The sequence below is a fragment of the Notolepis coatsorum genome (assembly GCF_963971535.1).
Source record: "Notolepis coatsorum genome assembly, chromosome: 14".
Taxonomy (NCBI): domain Eukaryota; kingdom Metazoa; phylum Chordata; class Actinopteri; order Aulopiformes; family Paralepididae; genus Notolepis; species Notolepis coatsorum.
In genome coordinates, this window is record NC_140178.1 from 85307493 (window position 1) to 85327740 (window position 20248).

General features: G+C 43.5%; 1 protein-coding gene across 1 annotated transcript in view; it reads right to left on the bottom strand.

Annotated features, from left to right (window-relative positions):
• Nucleotides 1-4359, bottom strand: part of baiap2l2a (BAR/IMD domain containing adaptor protein 2 like 2a) — a gene marked incomplete at both ends in the record, with an annotated part of 58205 nt that extends 53846 nt beyond the window's left edge. Inside the window, one exon of the mRNA XM_084329162.1 lies at nucleotides 4306-4359. Within this exon, the coding sequence (XP_084185288.1) occupies nucleotides 4306-4359 (54 nt within the window). The remainder of the gene's footprint in view (nucleotides 1-4305) is intronic.
• Between the last annotated feature and the right edge of the window lie 15889 nt (nucleotides 4360-20248).

The window sequence follows — 20248 nt, forward strand, 5'->3', positions numbered from 1 at the left end:
TACTGTTACACAGTATATTCTACTACTGTTACAGTATATTCTACTACTGTTACAGTATATTCTACTACTGTTAAAGTATATACTAGTGTTGTTACAGTATATTCTACTGCTGTTACAGTATACTGTATTCTACTACTGTTACAGTATATTATACTGCTGTTAAAGTATATACTACTGGTGTTACAGTATATTATACTGATGTTAAAGTATACTACTGGTGTTAAAGTATATTCTACTACTATTACAGTATATTATACTGCTGTTAACATATATCCCACTACTGTTACAGTATATTCTACTGTTGTTACAGTATATTCTACTGCTGTTTCAGTATATTCTACTGCTGTTAAAGTATATTCTACTGCTGTTACAGTATATTCGACTACTGTTAAAGTATATTCTACTACTGTTACAGTATATTCTACTGCTGTTACAGTATATTATACTGCTGTTAAGGTATATTCTACTACTGTTACAGTATATTCTACTGCTGTTGAAGTATATTATATTACTGTTACAGTACAGTATAGTATACTGCTGTTACAGTATATTATACTGCTGTTACATAATATTCTACTACTGTTACAGTATAGTCTAGTGCTGTATCAGTATATTCTACTGCTGTATCAGTATATTCTACTGCTGTCTCAGTATATTCTACTGCTGTCTCAGTATATTCTACTGCTTTTTCAGTATATTCTACTACTGTTAAAGTATATTAATAATAATAATAATAATAATAATATCTTAAATGTATATAGCGCCTTTCAATATACCCAAGACACTTGATTGATTGATTGATTGAAAAGTTTATTAACAGATTGCAGAATGGGTACAGTACAGTACAGCTCAATACATACAATTGTTAAGGGGATGCAGACCAGAGAAAGACTTCCGTCTTGTTTACATCAGGGTCCCCCATTTTCAATTCATCATAACATATATGACATACATGACATACAGATAGACAGTACTGCTACATCTATACATTTATGACATATCAGATTTGCAAATACAGTACTGTTTGTGATACAAAAGTGTCCAGAAAAGGAGTGTATATACATTTGGCATAGAAACTGTACATTGGAGGAGGTTGGTTGGGTTGGGTTTGAGGGCTGTACATTGGAGGTGGGGGGGGGGGGGGGGGGGGGGGTTGGGAAGGGGACACACACACATTTTACACTGTACATTGGAATATTGACAAAGCCTTACTTGGTCATTTACTGTACAACTAGGTTAGGACATTTGTAGGGGCCAGTTTCGAATTGCAGTCTCACGTAGGTGTTTTTGAGAGTGTTTTTGAAGGTGGGTAGTGATTCACATTCCTTTACAGCTTTAGGCAGGGCGTTCCACATTGATGTGGCATAATTGCGAAACGTGTTTAGTCCCTTGTTTGAGCCGAATCTGGGTTTTACATGATTTGTGGAGCTCCCTCTGGTGTTGTGATCGTGGTATTCACTGACCTTTGGGAAGTATTTTGACATGTACATGGGTACCTTGGTCGCGTAGTGTATCTTGTAGACCAGGCCCATTGCAAGTTGCTGTACTCTGTCGTCTACTCTAAGCCATCCTAGGTTGTCAAAGTGGGCAGGGGTGAGGTGGGTTCTAGGAGTCAGGTCAAGTAGTAGTCTGACTAGCTTGTTTTGAGATGTTTGTAATTTGTTTTTTAGTGCCTTTGAGGTGCTTTGGTACCATGAGGTGCAAGCATAGTCGTAGTACCCTTGAATGAGTGCTCCTGCTAGAGTCTTCAGGGTATTCTTGTTTACCAGAGAGGAGATCCTGTACAAGAATCGCGTTCGTTGGTTGACTTTTTTTTATTACATTGGATGCCATTTTGTCTTAACAGGAGGAGGCAGCTAAGGGAGGGGAACAGGGAACAATGTAACAATAAAATAATAATCAAAAGGAAAGAAAGAAAAAGAAAAAAGGGAAATCAGGCAGTCATTTACTAATTTGGTGAAGAGGTGGGTTTTGAGTTGGGGTGCAGGGATGTAGCACTACGGATGTTTGGAGGGAGTGAGTTGCAGAGGGTGGGTGCGGCCACAGAGAAGGCTCTGGGACCAACAGTCCGCATGTTGGTGGTGGGGATGGAGAGGAGACCGGAGTCAGAGGACCACAGCCTCCGGGGCGGGATGTAGGGATGGAGGAGGTCAGCTAGGTACCTGGGGGCAAGGGAGTGAAGGGCTTTGTAGGTGATGAGGAGGATCTTGAAATTGATGCAGGACTTGACTGGAAGCCAGTGGAGGTGGATGAGGGTGGGGTAGATGTGGTGCCAGGACTTGGTGCGGGTGAGAATCCTAGCAGCAGAATTTTGTACGTATTGTAACCTGTTTAGGGCATTGCTGGGTAGCCCTACGAGGACAGAGTTTGCATAGTCGAGACGGGAGGTGACGAAAGCGTGAATGAGAGTCTCTGCTACAGAGTCGGGGAGAGAGATGGTCTGGAAATGTTCCTGAGATGGTAAAGGCTGATTTAGTTATTGTTTTCATGTGGGAATGAAAGGAGAGGGTGGAGTCCAGTATGACACCCAGGTTGCGGACTTCTGGGGAAGTCCAGCCATCCACTTCAAGGAGGAGATCTCCAACCTTCCGGAGCAGTGACTGCTTGGCCACAACCATGAGCTCAGTCTTCTTGCTATTTAGCTTCAGGAAATTGGATGACATCCAGGCCTTGATGTCAAGGAGGAAGTTGACGAGGTGCTGTGGGGGGAGAGGAGTGGAGGGTGAGGTGCTGATGTAGAGTGTCATCAGGAAATTGTGACCATGTTTCCGGATGATGTGACCAAGGGGGAGCATGTAAATTGTGAAGAGGAGTGGACCAATAACGAAGCCATGTGGCACACCTTGTTTGAGTGGGGCATGGGTGGAGGTGGAGTTGCAGATGGAGATTGACTGTTTTTGGTCAATGAGGTAGGACTCTAACAAGTGAGAGCAGTCCCAGTAACACCCAGATGGTCAGAGAGGCGGTTGAGGAGAATGGAATGGGAGACAGCGTCAAAGGCCGCAGATAGATCCAGGAGGATGAGGAGGCTGATGTGACCGGAATCGGTGGCAATGAGGAGGTCGTTGGTAACCTTGGTGAGGGCGGACTCGGTGCTGTGGTGTTTCCTGAAGCCAGATTGAAAGGGTTCATAGAGCTCATGGTTGGACAGAAGTTGGTGCAGTACAGCAGCCACTGCTTTTTCCAGGATCTTGCTTAGGAAAGGAAGGTTGGAAATCAGCCGGTAATTCCCAAGGTCATCTGGGTCCAGACCAGGCTTCTTCAGGATGGGCGTGACTGATGCTGTCTTGAAGCCAGTGGGTACCCTGCCTGATTCCAGGGAGGAATTAATTATTCCCACGATGGTAGGGCACACGGCAGGTAGTCTGGCTTTGACCAGGACTGTGGGTAAGGGGTCAAGGGAGCAGGTGGAGGCCTTGGCCTTGGTGACCAGCTTAGCCACCTGGAGAGTGTCGACAGGTGCAAAGGAAAGGAGGAGAGGAAGCACTGAGGCTGATTAAGAGCAGGAGGGGGGTGTAGTGTCCAGCACCCCCACCCCATCACACATTGGATTGTGAGTGGAATGGGGGGGGGGGGGGGGGGGGCAGGGATTGAGAGATGGTGGTAGATGGAATCCACTTTACCCTGAAAGAAGTACTGGAATTTTGAGGGAAGGTCGGTGGCATCTGAAGGGTGAGGGGTGACAATGGGGGAGAGCAGGCGGTTGATGGTCGTAAAAAGTTGTCTGGGTGGTTTTTCTGGTTGGTGATGAGGATGGAGTAGTATAAAGACGTGGCCTTGGCCAAGGCATCCTTATACCGTCCCAAATGGTCTTTGTAGGCCTCGCGGTGGACAGTGAGGCCGGATTTATTGCGGCGCCTCTCCAGCTGGCGGCCAACAACTTTCAAGGTGCGAAGTTCAGTGGTGAACCAAGGGGCAGTTATTACTGCTGTTAAACTATATTCTACTACTGTTACAGTACATTATATTCTACTATTGTTACAGTATATTCTACTACTGTTAACGTATGTTCTACTGCTGTTACAGTATGTTCTACTACTGTTACAGTATACTACTGCTGTTACAATATATTCTACTACTGTTACAGTATATACTAATGCTGTTACAGTATATTCTACTACTGTTACAGTATAGTCCTGTTTCAGTATATTCAACTGCTGTTTCAGTCGCTTATATTCTACTGCTGTTACAGTATATTCTACTACTGTTACAGTATACTACTGCTGTTACAATATATTCTACTACTGTTACAGTATATTCTACTTTCAAACATAAATCCACACACAACGTTTCTAGCAGTCTTACCGAGTATATGCCCAATGTAGCTCGATGCAGCTGATCGCTGTTCATTCCCGACATTTTTGTTTCTAGTATGTTCCAAATACTGGTGAAATGGTGAAAGTGTTTCAAGGCCTTGGATCATCCACAAAAAGTCGATAAAATAAAATAAATAAGAAACAAGAAAGGTCCCCTGGTGAGGAGTGAGAGTGGTTTATCACCGTGACTCTGGACAAGGACAGGAGGGAACAGAGCATGTAGTGAAATTCACACCAAGCCCAGAGTAAATAATTAAACAAGCACAACCATAAAAAGACACACTGACACATGCTGATATAAAAGCCTGTGTGTGCGTGCGCGCGTGTGTGTGCGGGTGTGTGTGTGTCATTACCCGCTTAGCCCCTCCTGCTGTATTTAGTCTGATTGTATTCACAAGAAAAAGGCACCTCCTATCCGTCTTCTGTGGAAGACACTTTATGGAGACTGTGATAGTATGTGAAGATGACTGTCTGGGTGCACTTTTAGCACTGCCTTGCATTGTTAATGAATTTACAATGGAAATGTGCCGCCATTCGTCGCTTGTTTACTGTTGTTTAGTGTTTACTGTCTTATCTGATGTCTGGGTTAATAATGTTAAGGGACTTTCAGAGACATGCTTCTGTCGACGGCCCCTCAGAGGGTTTTATTGGGTCTGAGAAAATATTAAAGTATATTAAATGATGAACACAAAAAAGTCTATAAGATACCCATTTTAATAAAAACAAAAACAGTGTTTGCTGGACTTTAATGTAATGACTCGTACTTTTATAAAGTACCGATATCCGATATACCGTCCAACTCTTAATTTCCGATACCGATATCAACCGATACCGATATTATGCTGGGTTTCCCCCCCAAAGAAATGGAATAATTTCAGGTAATTAACATTACATATCTCTTGTCATGGAATTAACACAACATTATGCATACTTTTGACAATACATAAAATAAGAATTTGTTCTTACTTGCTTGCCTGGGTAAACCGATACCAATACATTTTAATGCCAATATCGGTAGGCCGATAATATCGGACATCCCTAGTTTCTCAATCTCATGTCAGGGAAGCAAAACTGGATTTAGGGGCTGAATCACTAGCTGCTAGCTGCTGAATGGCTAGCTGCAAGCTGCTGAATCACTAGCTGCAAGCTGCTGAATCACTAGCTGCTAGCTGCTGAATGGCTAGCTGCTAGCTGCTGAATGGCTAGCTGCAAGCTGCTGAATCACTAGCTGCAAGCTGCTGAATCACTAGCTGCTAGCTGCTGAATAGCTAGCTGCTAGCTGCTGAATGGCTAGCTGCAAGCTGCTGAATCACTAGCTGCTAGCTGCTGAATAGCTAGCTGCAAGCTGCTGAATCACTAGCTGCAAGCTGCTGAATCACTAGCTGCAAGCTGCTGAATCACTAGCTGCTAGTTGCTGAATCACTAGCTGCTAGCTGCTGAATAGCTAGCTGCAAGCTGCTGAATCGCTAGCTGCAAGCTGCTGAATCCCTAGCTGCAAGCTGCTGAATGGCTAGCTGCAAGCTGCTGAATGGCTAAATGCAAGCTGCTGAATGGCTAACTGCAAGCTGCTGAATCGCTAGCTGCAAGCTGCTGAATCGCTAGCTGCAAGCTGCTGAATCGCTAGCTGCAAGCTGCTGAATCACTAGCGGCAAGCTGCTGAATCGCTAGCTGCAAGCTGCTGAATCGCTAGCTGCTGAATGACTATGATGAATCACTAGCTCACCTGCTTACTTATTTACCCGCTGCCCTAATTTATGCTTTCTCCGGTTTAAATCCCAACTGGTCCATTACATTTTACATTTACATTTAGTAATTTAGCTGACGCTTTTATCCAAAGCGACTGACAAGTTCGGTATGACAAGTCATCAGGAAGGGCACCATTCTCTCAGCTGAGTAACTATGTTCATCAAAGTGTTGAGTGCTACAGTGTAGGTTAGTATATTAGGACAGTATATTATAAGTGCATGACAATAAGGTAAGTTAGGGTTCGATTTTTATTTAATTTTTTTTTAGATCGTGTTCGACGGCGAAAGAGTGGACGGGTTTCGGCTGTCCTAACTGTGGTGGGCAGTTCGTTCCACCATTGTGGGGCAAGGACTGAGAATAGGCGGCTTCTCCTTGATGACCCTCCCAGAGCTCGGATAGGAGTGGGTCTGAGAAGGCCAGAAGATGCAGCGTCTCTGAATCTATTTACACCTATCAGGTCTGTAAAGCAGAATATTAGCACCGTAATTCAGCCAGAAGCATTCTCCAGTCTGAATAATGAGGTTTCAAGGCCGCAGATAACAATATGCTTGTATGAAGCGCTGCCACAGAGTGTGAGATCACAGCTGTACAGTATTCCTGTATCACACAGACAGAGATAGAGGGAGTTCTCACTTGATCCCATCAAAAACTAACAATCATTAATAAGCAACTGATTGATCTGCTTTGTTTCACTTCAATCAACAGATGGTCCGGCACACAGCGTGTTCTTTTGCCAGCAGCACACCCAAGGAATTCTATAATGTAACAGGACTTTGGAAGAATACACACTGCTGTGCACAATGTGAGCCTGTATTCCCTGTGCGCTGAACCCACCATGAACCTCCAGCAGACTGTTACAGATACCCCCCATGTTGGTCTCCGCCTCCTGGCTGTTGAAACTATTCTGTTCCAAACCAAGGCCAGGTGGACTAGCAGAATAGGATAGTGTGAGATCATAGACTGTGGGAAAATATCTTTAATAATTTATTTTCGAGAATCCCTTTCTTCCCTTATTTTAAACAGGACATTATTGGTATAGCACATACCACATGTTTTTGATTAATTATCCCCTTCCCTGTCTGGCTACCCCACACCCAGGAGTAAAAAACGTTTGCAAACTTGGCAGAACATTAGATACTAGGCGGTGATCCTGGCTCCAAAAACACAGCTAACCAACCGATTCATCAAATAATTTGTTTATTTTGTTCCCATTGTGACATCATCGAGGGAAGGCAAATGTGAACAGCTTGTTTAGGCGTGTTAATCTGAAGATTTCAAACCCTGGCCAAATGGCAAGGGAAATAACATTTCAAATTGCCAAATCCACAGATGCAAAACCCATTTATCATAATATGATACATTTTTACATTTTCTCATTTCAGTCCTGGTGTGACATTGCTAGCCGCTAAGCGCACACACGTAAATATTGTAGTAGGCAACAGTACTCACCAATTCTATGAAAATAGCATTTGTCTGTCAATGTCTGCCTGTAATTTCTGCTTGAGTTATGTTCTTCGGAGTTGTGGGATATTTTCAATGTTTTAGCAAATTTTGATTTAAATTGTATAATTCCCATTTTAAAATGTTTTACCATGGTATGTTCAGCACAGCCTCACTATATGACCTGACAGTTAGTTTTCATACTGTATAATACTGTATATACTGTATACTGCATAATGTACAACACAAAACACAAAATCGGATTGAGAAAATGGGTTCTTTTTACTATGAACCAATGCAAACATATTCAATCAAGCATATAAAACAGTGGAAATGCACCCTCAGGTAGCATATTTACATAAACAAAAGAGAACAGAACAGAATTCAATTTACAAAGCATTATTTTCTCCATACACAGGTAATAAACACAAACGAAATTTTGATTCTCAATTGGAAATTATCACCAGCATGCTTTTTATTTTTTTACAAAAAGTCAGTAAAGGTAAGTTTTTTTTACAAAAAAAAGTAAAAAAAGTTTTACAGTAAAAAAAGTTTAAAAATAGGTAAAGTGGGATATTCAATATACATATATACAGTACACATATGACTAGAGTGCAGTCATATATAGTGCAGGATGCCTGAGGTGGATCCTAAAAAAGAAATACACTACACACGTGTGTATGTACGTGTGTATGTACGTGTGTGTGTGTGTGTGTGTGTGTGTGTGTGTGTGTGTGTGTGTGTGTGTGTGTGTGTGTGTGTGTGTGTGCGTGTGTGTGTGTGTGTGTGTGTGTATGTGTGTGTGTGTGTGTGTGTGTGTGTGTGTGTGTGTGTGTGTGTGTGTGTGTGTGTGTGTGTGTGTGTGTGTGTGAGAGAGACAGTTTCTGTCTATAATGAGACAGAGGGCGACATCGCAGCTCTTCATGCTCATTTCACCATTGATACCATGGAGACCCTGTGTATCAACACGAATAAACATGTTGCACTAAACATTGCAATGGGGAATATTCCATTCTGTATATATTGCGTACAAAGTCTGCAAACCTAGTAATAATAAAAAAGCAATAAACATCCATAATAAGTCTCTCACCTGTCTGGGTCATTTCTTGACCTGGACCGGACTTGGGCACGCCCTGCCCCCCTAGATGTCCCAGGCAAATCATTGCTGTAGACAATGACATGTAAAAATACATTATTTTCAACTTTTATGAACAGAGTTATAACTAAACAAAAGCACTAATAATAATAATAATAAGTCTCTCACCTGTCTTGGTTAGCCCTCCTTCCATGTTTCGCCTGCACTGAACTGCTCCTTCCTTGCTCCTCACTGTAGAAAACAATAAAAAGCACATTATTTTCAACATTCAACAAGGAATCTCTTATCTTATACAGCACACAGCACAGCACATATACACATATTTACAATCCAAAGAGTGTATATCATGTACATTTATCATAATAATATATAATAACTTTATTTGTATAGCACTTTTCATACAGAGGTTGCAGTTCAAAGTGCTTGCATTCATCATGTACACATATCATGTACATTTATCATGTACACTTATCATGCACACTTATCATGTACACTTATCATGTACACTTATCCTGTACACTTATCATGTACACTTATCATGTGCAAGCCTTTCTTTGCAAACCCAACAAGTACAGTAAGAGTGTGACTGACTAAACAAAAGCAATAAATGTCCAAAATAAGTGTCTTTACCTCTCGTTGTTGTCATCTACAAAAGATGGATCATCAACATCTGAATCATCTGAATATTGGCACAGAGCAGACACGCTCACCTCGCCTCATGTTAGCACCGGATAGCTACTACTAAAACTACTACTACTACTACTACTACTACTACTACTACTACTACTACTACTACTACTACTGCTACTACTACTACTACTACTACTACTACTACTACTACTACTACTACTACTACTACTACTACTACTACTACTACTACTACTACTACTACTACTACTAGTTACAGTTACAGTGGGTGACAATATTGTCACAAGGAAAGACGAAATTACCTACCTGGGTTCCATCCTAGAGGCAAATCTTTCCTGTGACAAAATGGCATCCAATGTAATAAAAAAAGTCAACCAACGAACTAGATTCTTGTACCGGATCTCCTCTCTGGTAAACAAGAATACCCTGAAGACTCTGGCAGGAGCACTCATTCAAGGGTACTATGACTATGCGTGTACCTCATGGTACCAAAGCACCTCAAAGGCGCTTAAAACAAAATTACAAACATCACAAAACAAACTGGTCAGACTACTACTTGACCTGAACCCCAGAACCCACCTCACCCCTGCCCACTTTGACAACCTAGGATGGCTTAGAGTAGACGACAACAGAGTACAGCAACTTGCAATGGGCCTGGTCTACAAGCTACACTATACGACCGGGGTGCCCATGTACATGTCAAAATACTTCCCAAAGGTCAGTGAATACCACAACCACTACACCAGAGGAAGCTCAACAAATCATGTTAAACCCAGATTCGGCTCAAACAAGGGACTAAACACGTTTCGCAATTATGCCACAACAATGTGGAACGCCCTGCCCAAAGCTGTAAAGGAATGTGAATCCCTGCCCACATTCAAAACCGCTCTTAAAGAGCACCTACGGGAGGCTGCAATTCGAAACTGGCCACCGTAAATGCCCAAAACCCCCACCACCTCCTAATAGACAGTCTCCTCGCCACCGCATGTATATATTCCCTCCCCGCCGTATGTATATTTCTCTCCCACCCACCCACCCCCTCCTAATGTACAGTCCCCTCCCCATCATATGTATATACTCTGTCAGGATCTAGGGGTAACAGTACTGTATATTGGAATACCGTTTATGTCACAAATGTATCAGTACTAAATACCTATATGTCCCTATGCCATAAATGTCATGTATGTTGTGTATGTCGTAAATGTCTATATGAATTGAAAATGGGGGACCCTGATGGAAACAAGACAAACGTCTTTCTCAGGTCTGCATCCCCTTAACAATTGTATGTATTGAGCCGTACTGTATTGTACCCATTCTGCAATCTGTTAAATAAAGTTTTCATTCATTCATTCATTCATTCACTACTACTACTACTACTACTACTACTACTACTACTACTACTACTACTACTACTACTACTACTACTACTACTACTACTACTACTACTACTACTACTACTACTACTACTACTACTACTACTATTACTACTACTACTACTACTGCTACTACTACTACTACTACTACTACTACTACTACTACTACTACTACTACTACTACTACTACTACTACTACTACTACTACTACTACTACTACTACTACTACTACTATTACTGCTACTACTGTTATAAGTCTAAAGTTTTGCTGGCTGGAAAAACGTGTGTGTTCCTCAGAAATTATCTTGTGATTCTCTCTCACTTTCGTTCTTCTTCTACTGTTCTTTTCTCGCAGTCAACGTCCGCCTCTCTCTGCACTTCCATCCATTTTTTTCCGTTTGATTCTAGCACAAGAAATGGCCAAGATATTGATAAAAATACAACGCCTGTAAAATTAAATCTGGCACATTTTACGCATGCGTAAAAGTTTATTTAGCATCGAATTGAAATGATCCTGGTTCAGTTATTTATTGTTTTATCAACACCAAATAAAAAGTAGAGTGTAAGTTCCTGTCTAGAGTAGCTTCCTATGTCAAAAGAACCTGGAAAAAGACTACAATTCCCAGGCAGACCACGTCAAACAATTGACGTCATTCTATTGCGCCCGCGATATCAGCGTCGCCGTAGAGAGCTATGGTTCTCAGACCACTAGAAGGAAGGTTACAAAAACGACAGTATTAGTGGTTCACTGCTCACAAAGCTGTATGGATACAAAGGATGTACTGTATACAAAACTGAAGAATGTTACACCAAAGCATAGTATAATTTTGAATGTTTAATACACAAGTTGTTGTTATTGCTGCTGCTGCAGCAACTGTATCAGATTCAGATTCAGATTCCATTATTTAGGTAATTGTTGCGGCATTACAGTGTATGCATATTTCCTTTTTTTCTTCACAATAACAACAACAATAACAACAGACACAGGACAAAAACAGTGCAGTGGAGGAGTAATCATTTAAATAAAAATATATAAATAAATATATATATATAAAGTGTAATTTGTAAAGTGCAGAGTTCCAGTTAGACCAGTGCAGCATATTGCCAGTGTCACTTGGGGGGGGGGGGCCTCAGTCATTGATCAGCCTGGCGGCTGAGGGGAAAAAGCTCAGTATGTGTCTGGCTTTCACAGCCTTTGGTATCCACAACCTTCTCCCAGAGGGGAGCAGGGTGAAGAGGCCATGGCAGGGGGTGGGAGGGGTCGGCCATGATCTTCTTTGCTCTCTTCAGCGCCCTGGAGTCGTGCAGGGACTTGAGGGAGGGCAGGGGACAGCCGATCATCCTGTCCGCAGTGCGAATCCCCCGCTGCAGCTTGGCGAGATCCTTTGCCGCTGTGGCGGGAACCAGGAGATGATGGGAGTGGGTTCGGATGGATTCAATGATGGCCATGTAGAATTGGGCCATCATGGTCCTCGGCAGTTTGAACTTCTTCAGTTGCCGGAGGAAGAACATCCTCTTCTGGGCCTTTTTCAGCAGAGCGCTGGTGTTAAGCTCCCACTTCAGATTCCGGGAGATGGTCATGCCCAGAAAGCGTAGTAGAAAAGACTCACGCACATCCAAAGTATAGTCACGGGTGCTCGACTCAAATAGATATGTAAAGTTGTGGAAAAAAAGTCAGCACACCGTCTGCAGTGTTCCCAAGTTTAATATACTTTTACACAACGTTTCGGCCTGTGGCCTTTTTCAAGTGTCACCAACATGTGAAAAGGGGTGGGGTATATACATACATATTAGGGGTCAAGGTTGAACCAGGTCAAGGTTCAAATCAATTAGCCTATAGGCTACAAATTTACAAAACATACTGCAGCTCAAGTGCCAGAACATACGGTACATAGTTACAATAACAGTATTACGGTAGTTAGTAGTTAGATGTAACACACCTTCACATGCAAAATATAGAAAAATATATATAATAAGAAAACTTAAAAAACAGAACCAGACAGAATGTGTGTATTTACAGGAAGGGTTTAATGTCAAACTCTTCATTCAGTCCAAGAGGGGCCATAGTCTGAAGGGTGTGTATATGGTAGGTCTCTCTCTGCAAAAGTAGTTTGCCATGGTCTCCTCCTCTCGCTGGTATCTCTACCTTTTCAATGCCTGTGTATCTTAATGAGCTGCTATTGTGTCCTGCCTGTTTTTGAATTTTTCTGTTTTTTAAGTTTTCTTATTATATATTTTTTTCTCTATTTTGCATGTGAAGGTGTGTTACATCTAACTACTAACTACCGTACTACTGTTATTGTAACTATGTACCGTATGTTCTGGCACTTGAGCTGCAGTATGTTTTGTAAATTTGTAGCCTATAGGCTAATTGATTTGAACCTTGACCTGGTTCAACCTTGACCCCTAATATGTATGTATATATTTATACCCACCCCTTTTCACATGTTGGTGACACTTGAAAAAGGCCACAGGCCGAAACGTTGTGTTAATGTATATTAAACTTGGGAACACTGCAGACGGTGTGCTGACTTTTTCCCCACAACTTTACATGCCCAGAAAGGGGCATGACTCCACAGAGGCCACCTGGGTGCCTCCCAGCATGATCGGAGGGGGCGGGGCTGCTTTCCTCCGGAAATCCACCACCATCTCCACTGTTTTTAGAGCATTGAGCTCGAGGTTGTTGCAGCTGCACCAGCTCTGCAGCCTCTCGATCTCCCTCCTGTAGGCCGACTCGTCCCCCCTGGAGATGAGGCCCACCAGCGTGGTGTTGTCTGCAAATTGTAGGAGCTTGACCGAGGGGTGGAGAGAAACACAGCTGTTGGTGTAAAGGGAGAACAGTAGTGGGGACAGGACGCAGCCCTGCAGGGAACCGGTGTATCCGCCACCTTATCCTCCACCTTATCCTCCACCTTATCCTCCACTGTATCCTCCACCTTATCCTCCACTGTATCCTCCACTGTATCCTCCACTGTATCCTCCACCTTATCCTCCACCTTATCCTCCACTGTATCCTCCACTGTATCCTCCACTGTATCCTCCACCTTATCCTCCACCTTATCCTCCACTGTATCCTCCACCTTATCCTCCACCTTATCCTCCACCTCATCCTCCACCTTATCCTCCACTGTATCCTGCACCTTATCCTCCACTGTATCCTCCACCTTATCCTCCACCTTATCCTCCACCTTATCCTCCACTGTATCCTCCACCTTATCCTCCACCTCATCCTCTACCTTCTCCTCCACTGTATCCTCCACCTTATCCTCTACCTTATCCTCCACCTTATCATCCACTGTATCCTCCACCTTATCCTCCACCTTATCATCCACCTCATCCTCCACATTATCATCCACCTCATCCTCCACTGTATCCTCCACCTTATCCTCCACCTTATCCTCCACTGTATCCTCCACTGTATCCTCCACCTTATCCTCCACCGTATCATCCACCTCATCCTCCACCTTATCATCCACCTCATCCTCCACTGTATCCTCCACCTTATCCTCCACCTCATCCTCCACCTTATCATCCACCTCATCCTCCACTGTATCCTCCACCTTATCCTCCACCTCATCCTCCACCTGATCCTCCACCTCATCCTCCACCTTATCCTCCACCTCATCCTCCACCTTATCCTCCACCTCATCCTCCACCTTATCATCCACCTCATCCTCCACTGTATCCTCCACCTTATCCTCCACCTCATCCTCCACCTCATCCTCCACCTTATCCTCCACTGTATCCTCCACCTTATCCTCCACTGTATCCTCCACCTTATCCTCCACATCATCCTCCACCTTATCCTCCACCTTATCCTCCACCTTATCCTCCACTGTATCCTCCACTGTGTCCTCCACCTTATCCTCCACCTTATCCTCCACCTTATCCTCCACTGTATCCTCCACCTTATCCTCCACCTCATCCTCCACCTTATCCTCCACCTCATCCTCCACCTTATCCTCCACCTTATCCTCCACCTCATCCTCCACTGTATCCTCCACCTTATCCTCCACCTTATCCTCCACTGTATCCTCCACCTTATCCTCCACCTTATCCTCCACCTCATCCTCCACCTTATCCTCCACCTTATCCTCCACCTTATCCTCCACTGTATCCTCCACCTTATCCTCCACCTCATCCTCCACCTCATCCTCCACCTTATCCTCCACCTTATCCTCCACCTCATCCTCCACCTCATCCTCCACCTTATCCTCCACCTTATCCTCCACCTTATCCTCCACCTTATCCTCCACTGTATCCTCCACCTTATCCTCCACTGTATCCTCCACCTTATCCTCCACCTCATCCTCCACCTCATCCTCCACCTTATCCTCCACTGTATCCTCCACCTCATCCTCCACCTCATCCTCCACCTTATCCTCCACCTTATCCTCCACCTCATCCTCCACCTCATCCTCCACCTTATCATCCACCTTATCCTCCACCTTATCCTCCACTGTATCCTCCAATTTATTCCTCAAATTTGATGTCCACATGCGTGACCCCTAGAGGAAAAACCCTATTGACTTTTGTGACCCACCACATGACCTTTCCTCTAGCGCCACCATCAGGCCAAACATTATATTTACAAATGAGCATATCTCCTGAGCCATTCATCAGCCGAAGCATCACCAAAACTATATCCAGAATGCGGCTCAACAGTTGTGATGGGCGGAACGGGAAAAGAGGGCAGGGTTTGAGATATGGTCAATTCTCACAAAGTGGATTTAGATCGTTGATGGTCAAACCATATGATCGATTGAATTTCGCCTGGTAAACAAGAAGTGATGTGTTACTAATGTCCAATTGGCACCAAACTTGACAGATATGTTTGTCCTACAATGGCAAGGAAACCTGTGAAGTTCTGACGTGTTTCACCCAGTGGCGTCGTTTCAGTAAAAGGCAAGGTATAGGCGAGGAGTGAGTTTCCCCCCCTTGGTGGATTTCTTTTGTCAAATCAGTTGTGCAAGGTTGACTTCCGGTTTAGCATGGCGACGGGATAGACGTGTTTAGAGTGGCTCCCACACAACTTGCAAACTATCTATTTATTTGACAAGCGACATGCTACAATGCACCATCTAAACTTTAAGACTAAAAGACGAATACTGCACTACGTTTCACAACATGACGGGAAGAGCAAAGAGAATTGATAAAAGAGAAATATCGAAGGCAACTGCTGCTAGCCTCGAAGCTATTGAACTTGCTAGTGGGGCTATTGAACTTGCTAGTAGAGCTAAAGACATGCCTGATTCCCCAGCCAAAGCGACGCCAGCCTTGCCCAACGACTTGGAGAACCTCCGTACTGCCATACTTACCCACACGACGGCAGTGGTCACCTCGCTGCTAAACGCAGCTCTCACACCGGTGAATAGGACCCTGGAGGCAATAAAATCCACGCTGGATATACACGGACAACGGATCACCTCTGTCGAATCGGGCTTGTCTGACTACAGCGACAGAGTCGTCGAGATGGAAGGCGCATATGCTCAACTCAAAACGGAGAACGCTCGGCTGGCCGACAAGTTGGATGATCTTGAAAACCGCTCGCGCAGAGCCAACTTGAGAGTGATCGGCATCCCTGAAAAAATGGAAGGCTCGGATCCAATCCAATTCATGACCGAATTGTTCTCAGATATTTGTGGGGCTAATTTTTTCCCCACGCCGCTCATACTGTCTCGCGCCCACAGGCTGGGGAAAGAGAATAAAGCCGGGGGAAACAACCCCAGACCGAGAGCGTTCATTGTACTTTTCCACAACTACCAGGACAAGGAGCGTGTTTTTGGGAAGAGAAGAGAGGATCTGCGATACCATGGCCACAAGATCTCACTCTACCCTGACTTCAGCGTCGAACTGTCCCGCAAGCGCGCGGCTTACAACGACGTGAAAGCCCGACTGTACAAGAAAGACATTCGCTTTGGAATGCTGTACCCAGCTCGCCTCCGCGTGGACTTCGAAGACCAAACGTTGTACTTTGACTCTCCCGCAGCTGCTCAGACATTCTACAACGCTCATTGGCATGACTGAGGTAACTACACAACGGTCGGGGTTTGTTTACACACCAGATTTAACGTAGGCTGGCTAACAGCTGGCTTGGACTGAATGACGTTAACACACCAGCCTACTGGTTGGTGCTCCCCCTACTCTTTTCTTTTCATTGCTCGACAAATCTCGAGCTGTTATTCAAGTTCAGTATCTTTCAGTTATTTCTATTTCTATAATGTAATTCTACAACAGCTGGCTTGGACTGAATGCCGTTAACACACCAGCCTACTGGTTGGTTGGTGCTCCCCCTACTCTTTTTCTTTGCTCAACAAATCTCAAGTTGTTATTTTCAAGTTCAGTATCTTTCAGTTATTTCTATTTCTATAATGTAATTCTACAACAGCTGGTTTGGACTGAATGACGTTAACACACCAGCCTACTGGTTGGTTGGTGCTCCCCCTACTCATTTTCTTTGCTCAACAAATCTCAAGTTGTTATTTTCAAGTTCAGTATCTTTCAGTTATTTCTATTTCTATAATGTAATTCTACAACAGCTGGCTTGGACTGAATGACGTTAACACACCAGCCTACTGGTTGGTGCTCCCCCTACTATTTTCTTTGCTCGACAAATCTCGTTGTTATTTTCAAGTTCAGTATCTTTCAGTTATTTCTATTTCTATAATGTAATTCTACAACAGCTGGCTTGGACTGAATGACGTTAACACACCAGCCTACTGGTTGGTTGGTGCTCCCCCTACTATTTTTTTCTTTGCTCAACAAATCTCAAGTTGTTATTCTCAAGTTCAGTATCTTTCAGTTATTTCTATTTCTATAATGTTTCTACAACAGCTGGCTTGGACTGAATGACGTTAACACACCAGCCTACTGGTTGGTTGGTGCTCCCCCTACTATTTTCTTTGCTCGACAAATCTCGAGTTATTTTCAAGTTCAGTATCTTTCAGTTATTTCTATTTCTATAATGTAATTCTACAACAGCTGGCTTGGACTGAATGACGTTAACACACCAGCCTACTGGTTGGTGCTCCCCCTACTATTTTCTTTGCCCAACAAATCTCGAGTTGTTATTTTCAAGTTCAGTATCTTTCAGTTATTTCCATTTCTATAATGTAATTCTACAACAGCTGGCTTGGACTGAATGACGTTAATACACCAGCCTACTGGTTGGTGCTCCCCCTACTATTTTATTTGCTCGACAAATCTCGAGTTGTTATTCAAGTTCAGTATCTTTCAGTTATTTTTATTTCTATAATGTGTCGCTTGTCACAGCGAAATGCTCTTTGATATATACTTTTTTTTTCTCTCTACACTCTTAAATTGGGAGCTCACGCTCACGTTCTAGGTTAGGTTAGGTTCTAGGTTCTAGGTTAGGCTAGGTTCTAGCTTCTAGGTTAGGTTAGCTTCTAGGTTAGGTTTTAGCTTTTAGGTTAGGTTAGGTTTTAGCTTCTAGGTTAGGTTCTAGGTTAGGTTAAGGTCTGTAGATGCACCGGAAGTTTAGTAGCAATTACCTGCGGTTCTCTAGATGTGGGAAGAAGAGAAGGGAACCTAGGATGGGAATGGGGAGGGGAGTATTTTGGGGGTTACTTACACCGGATGCGGTCCGGGAAAGGTCTGTCTTTTCTGTTGTTATTGTTGTTTTTGCAGATGTTGTGGTTACACATACTTATGTTTATAGTTACTTATTTGTTATTTGTTTTTTTCTTTATCACTTTATCACTTTGTGGAGTCTACAATACCCCTGTACAGGGGGCCTGTATATGGGACAATCAGACCACTCAAATCTTGAACTGAATCATGACTTCATCTAATAATAGGAGGGACAACTCTGTTAGACTGATCACGTGGAATGTCAAATCTATGAACGGGCCAGTCAAACGTTCAAGGGTTTTTACTCACCTAAGAAACTTGAAGGCAGATATCATGTTTTTGCAAGAAACTCACTTATTGAAAGCAGATCAAATTAGACTACACAAGCCTTGGATCAGCCAGGTATTTCACTCCAATTTTAATATTCGGGCAAGAGGTGTTGCGATACTGGTGAACAAAAAAGTTCAATTCACATCCTCTAACGTTATCTCTGACCCGGATGGCAGATATATAATAGTAACGGGCACTCTATTCCAAACCCCAGTGCTCTTAGTCAATATTTACGCTCCCAACTGGGATGATGTTGGTTTTATGAACAAGATCCTCTCCTCCCTCCCAAACTTAAACACACACCAACTTATTTTGGGGGGCGATTTGAACTGTGTTGTGGACCCGGTTTTGGATCGCTCTTCTCTAAGACCCTCAACACTCTCTAAAATGTCCAGGTCCTTATCAGCCTTTATGAGGGAAAATGGATGTGTGGACCCATGGAGATCTGCTAACCCACTATTAAAGGCATTCTCTTTTTTTTCACATGTACACCACTCCTATACCAGGATAGATTATTTTTTTATTGATAAAACCCTGTTAGACTCTGTCCGCTCAGTTGACTATTTAGCCATTGTAATTTCAGACCATGCGCCTATACAAATGGACATCTCCCTTACTCTGAATAGAAAAGATCGCCCTCCCTGGAGATTCGATACCTTGCTACTTTCCGACAAGGGGTTTTGCGACAAAATTTCAAAGTCAATTGATGACTTCTTACTCACCAATAGATCGGATTCAATATCTCACTCACTGTTGTGGGAGACTCTAAAAGTGGTTCTGCGTGGTGAAATTATTTCCCATGTAGCCCATGCGAACAAAACCCAGAGAAAGCGGCTGCAGGACCTTACAGATTCTATTCTCCAGCTTGATGGTGAGTACGCCGCAGACCCTTCACCTGAATTGTATAAAAAGAAGCTGGATTTACAGTCTGAATTCGATCTATTATCCACAAAGAAAGCTGAAGGTCTGCTGCTCCACTCCCGCGGCCTGTCGTATGAATATGGAGACAAGAACAGTCGGCTGCTTGCACATCAGCTCAAGCGCAGAGCAGCCTCCAGGCTGATCTCACAGATAAGGGATCGCTCTAATAACATAGCCTCGAAACCCCAAGACATTAACAAGGCCTTTGAAGTGTTTTACTCCACTCTCTACACATCCGAACCCCCTCCCGACAGAATATCTATGGATACTTTTTTAAATGACCTAGAATTCCCGTCTATAGACCCGGAGCTGGCTAAGGATTTAGACAGACCATTGTACATTGAGGAGATCAAGGAGGCTATCAATGCTATGCAGAGTGGCAAGGCACCGGGTCCAGATGGCTATGAGGCAGGTTTTTATAAAAAGTTTTGTGACAAACTCGCCCCGCTTCTGATGGAAATGTTTAACGAGTCCCTGAAAAATGGGACACTGCCACATACACTCACCCAAGCAACCATTTCCCTCCTACTTAAAAAGGACAAAGACCCCACAGACTGTGGATCGTATCGCCCAATTTCGCTGATTAACAACGATGGAAAGGTCATTGCCAAGGTGATGGCTAGGCGTCTGGAGAACATCTTACCTCTGATTATTTCTGAGGACCAGACTGGCTTCATTAAGGGTCGCCACTCCTTTTCTAACATTCGCAGACTCTTGAATATTATACACACTTCAGGTCCTTCTCTCCCTCCTGAGGTAACTATATCTCTGGATGCGGAGAAGGCCTT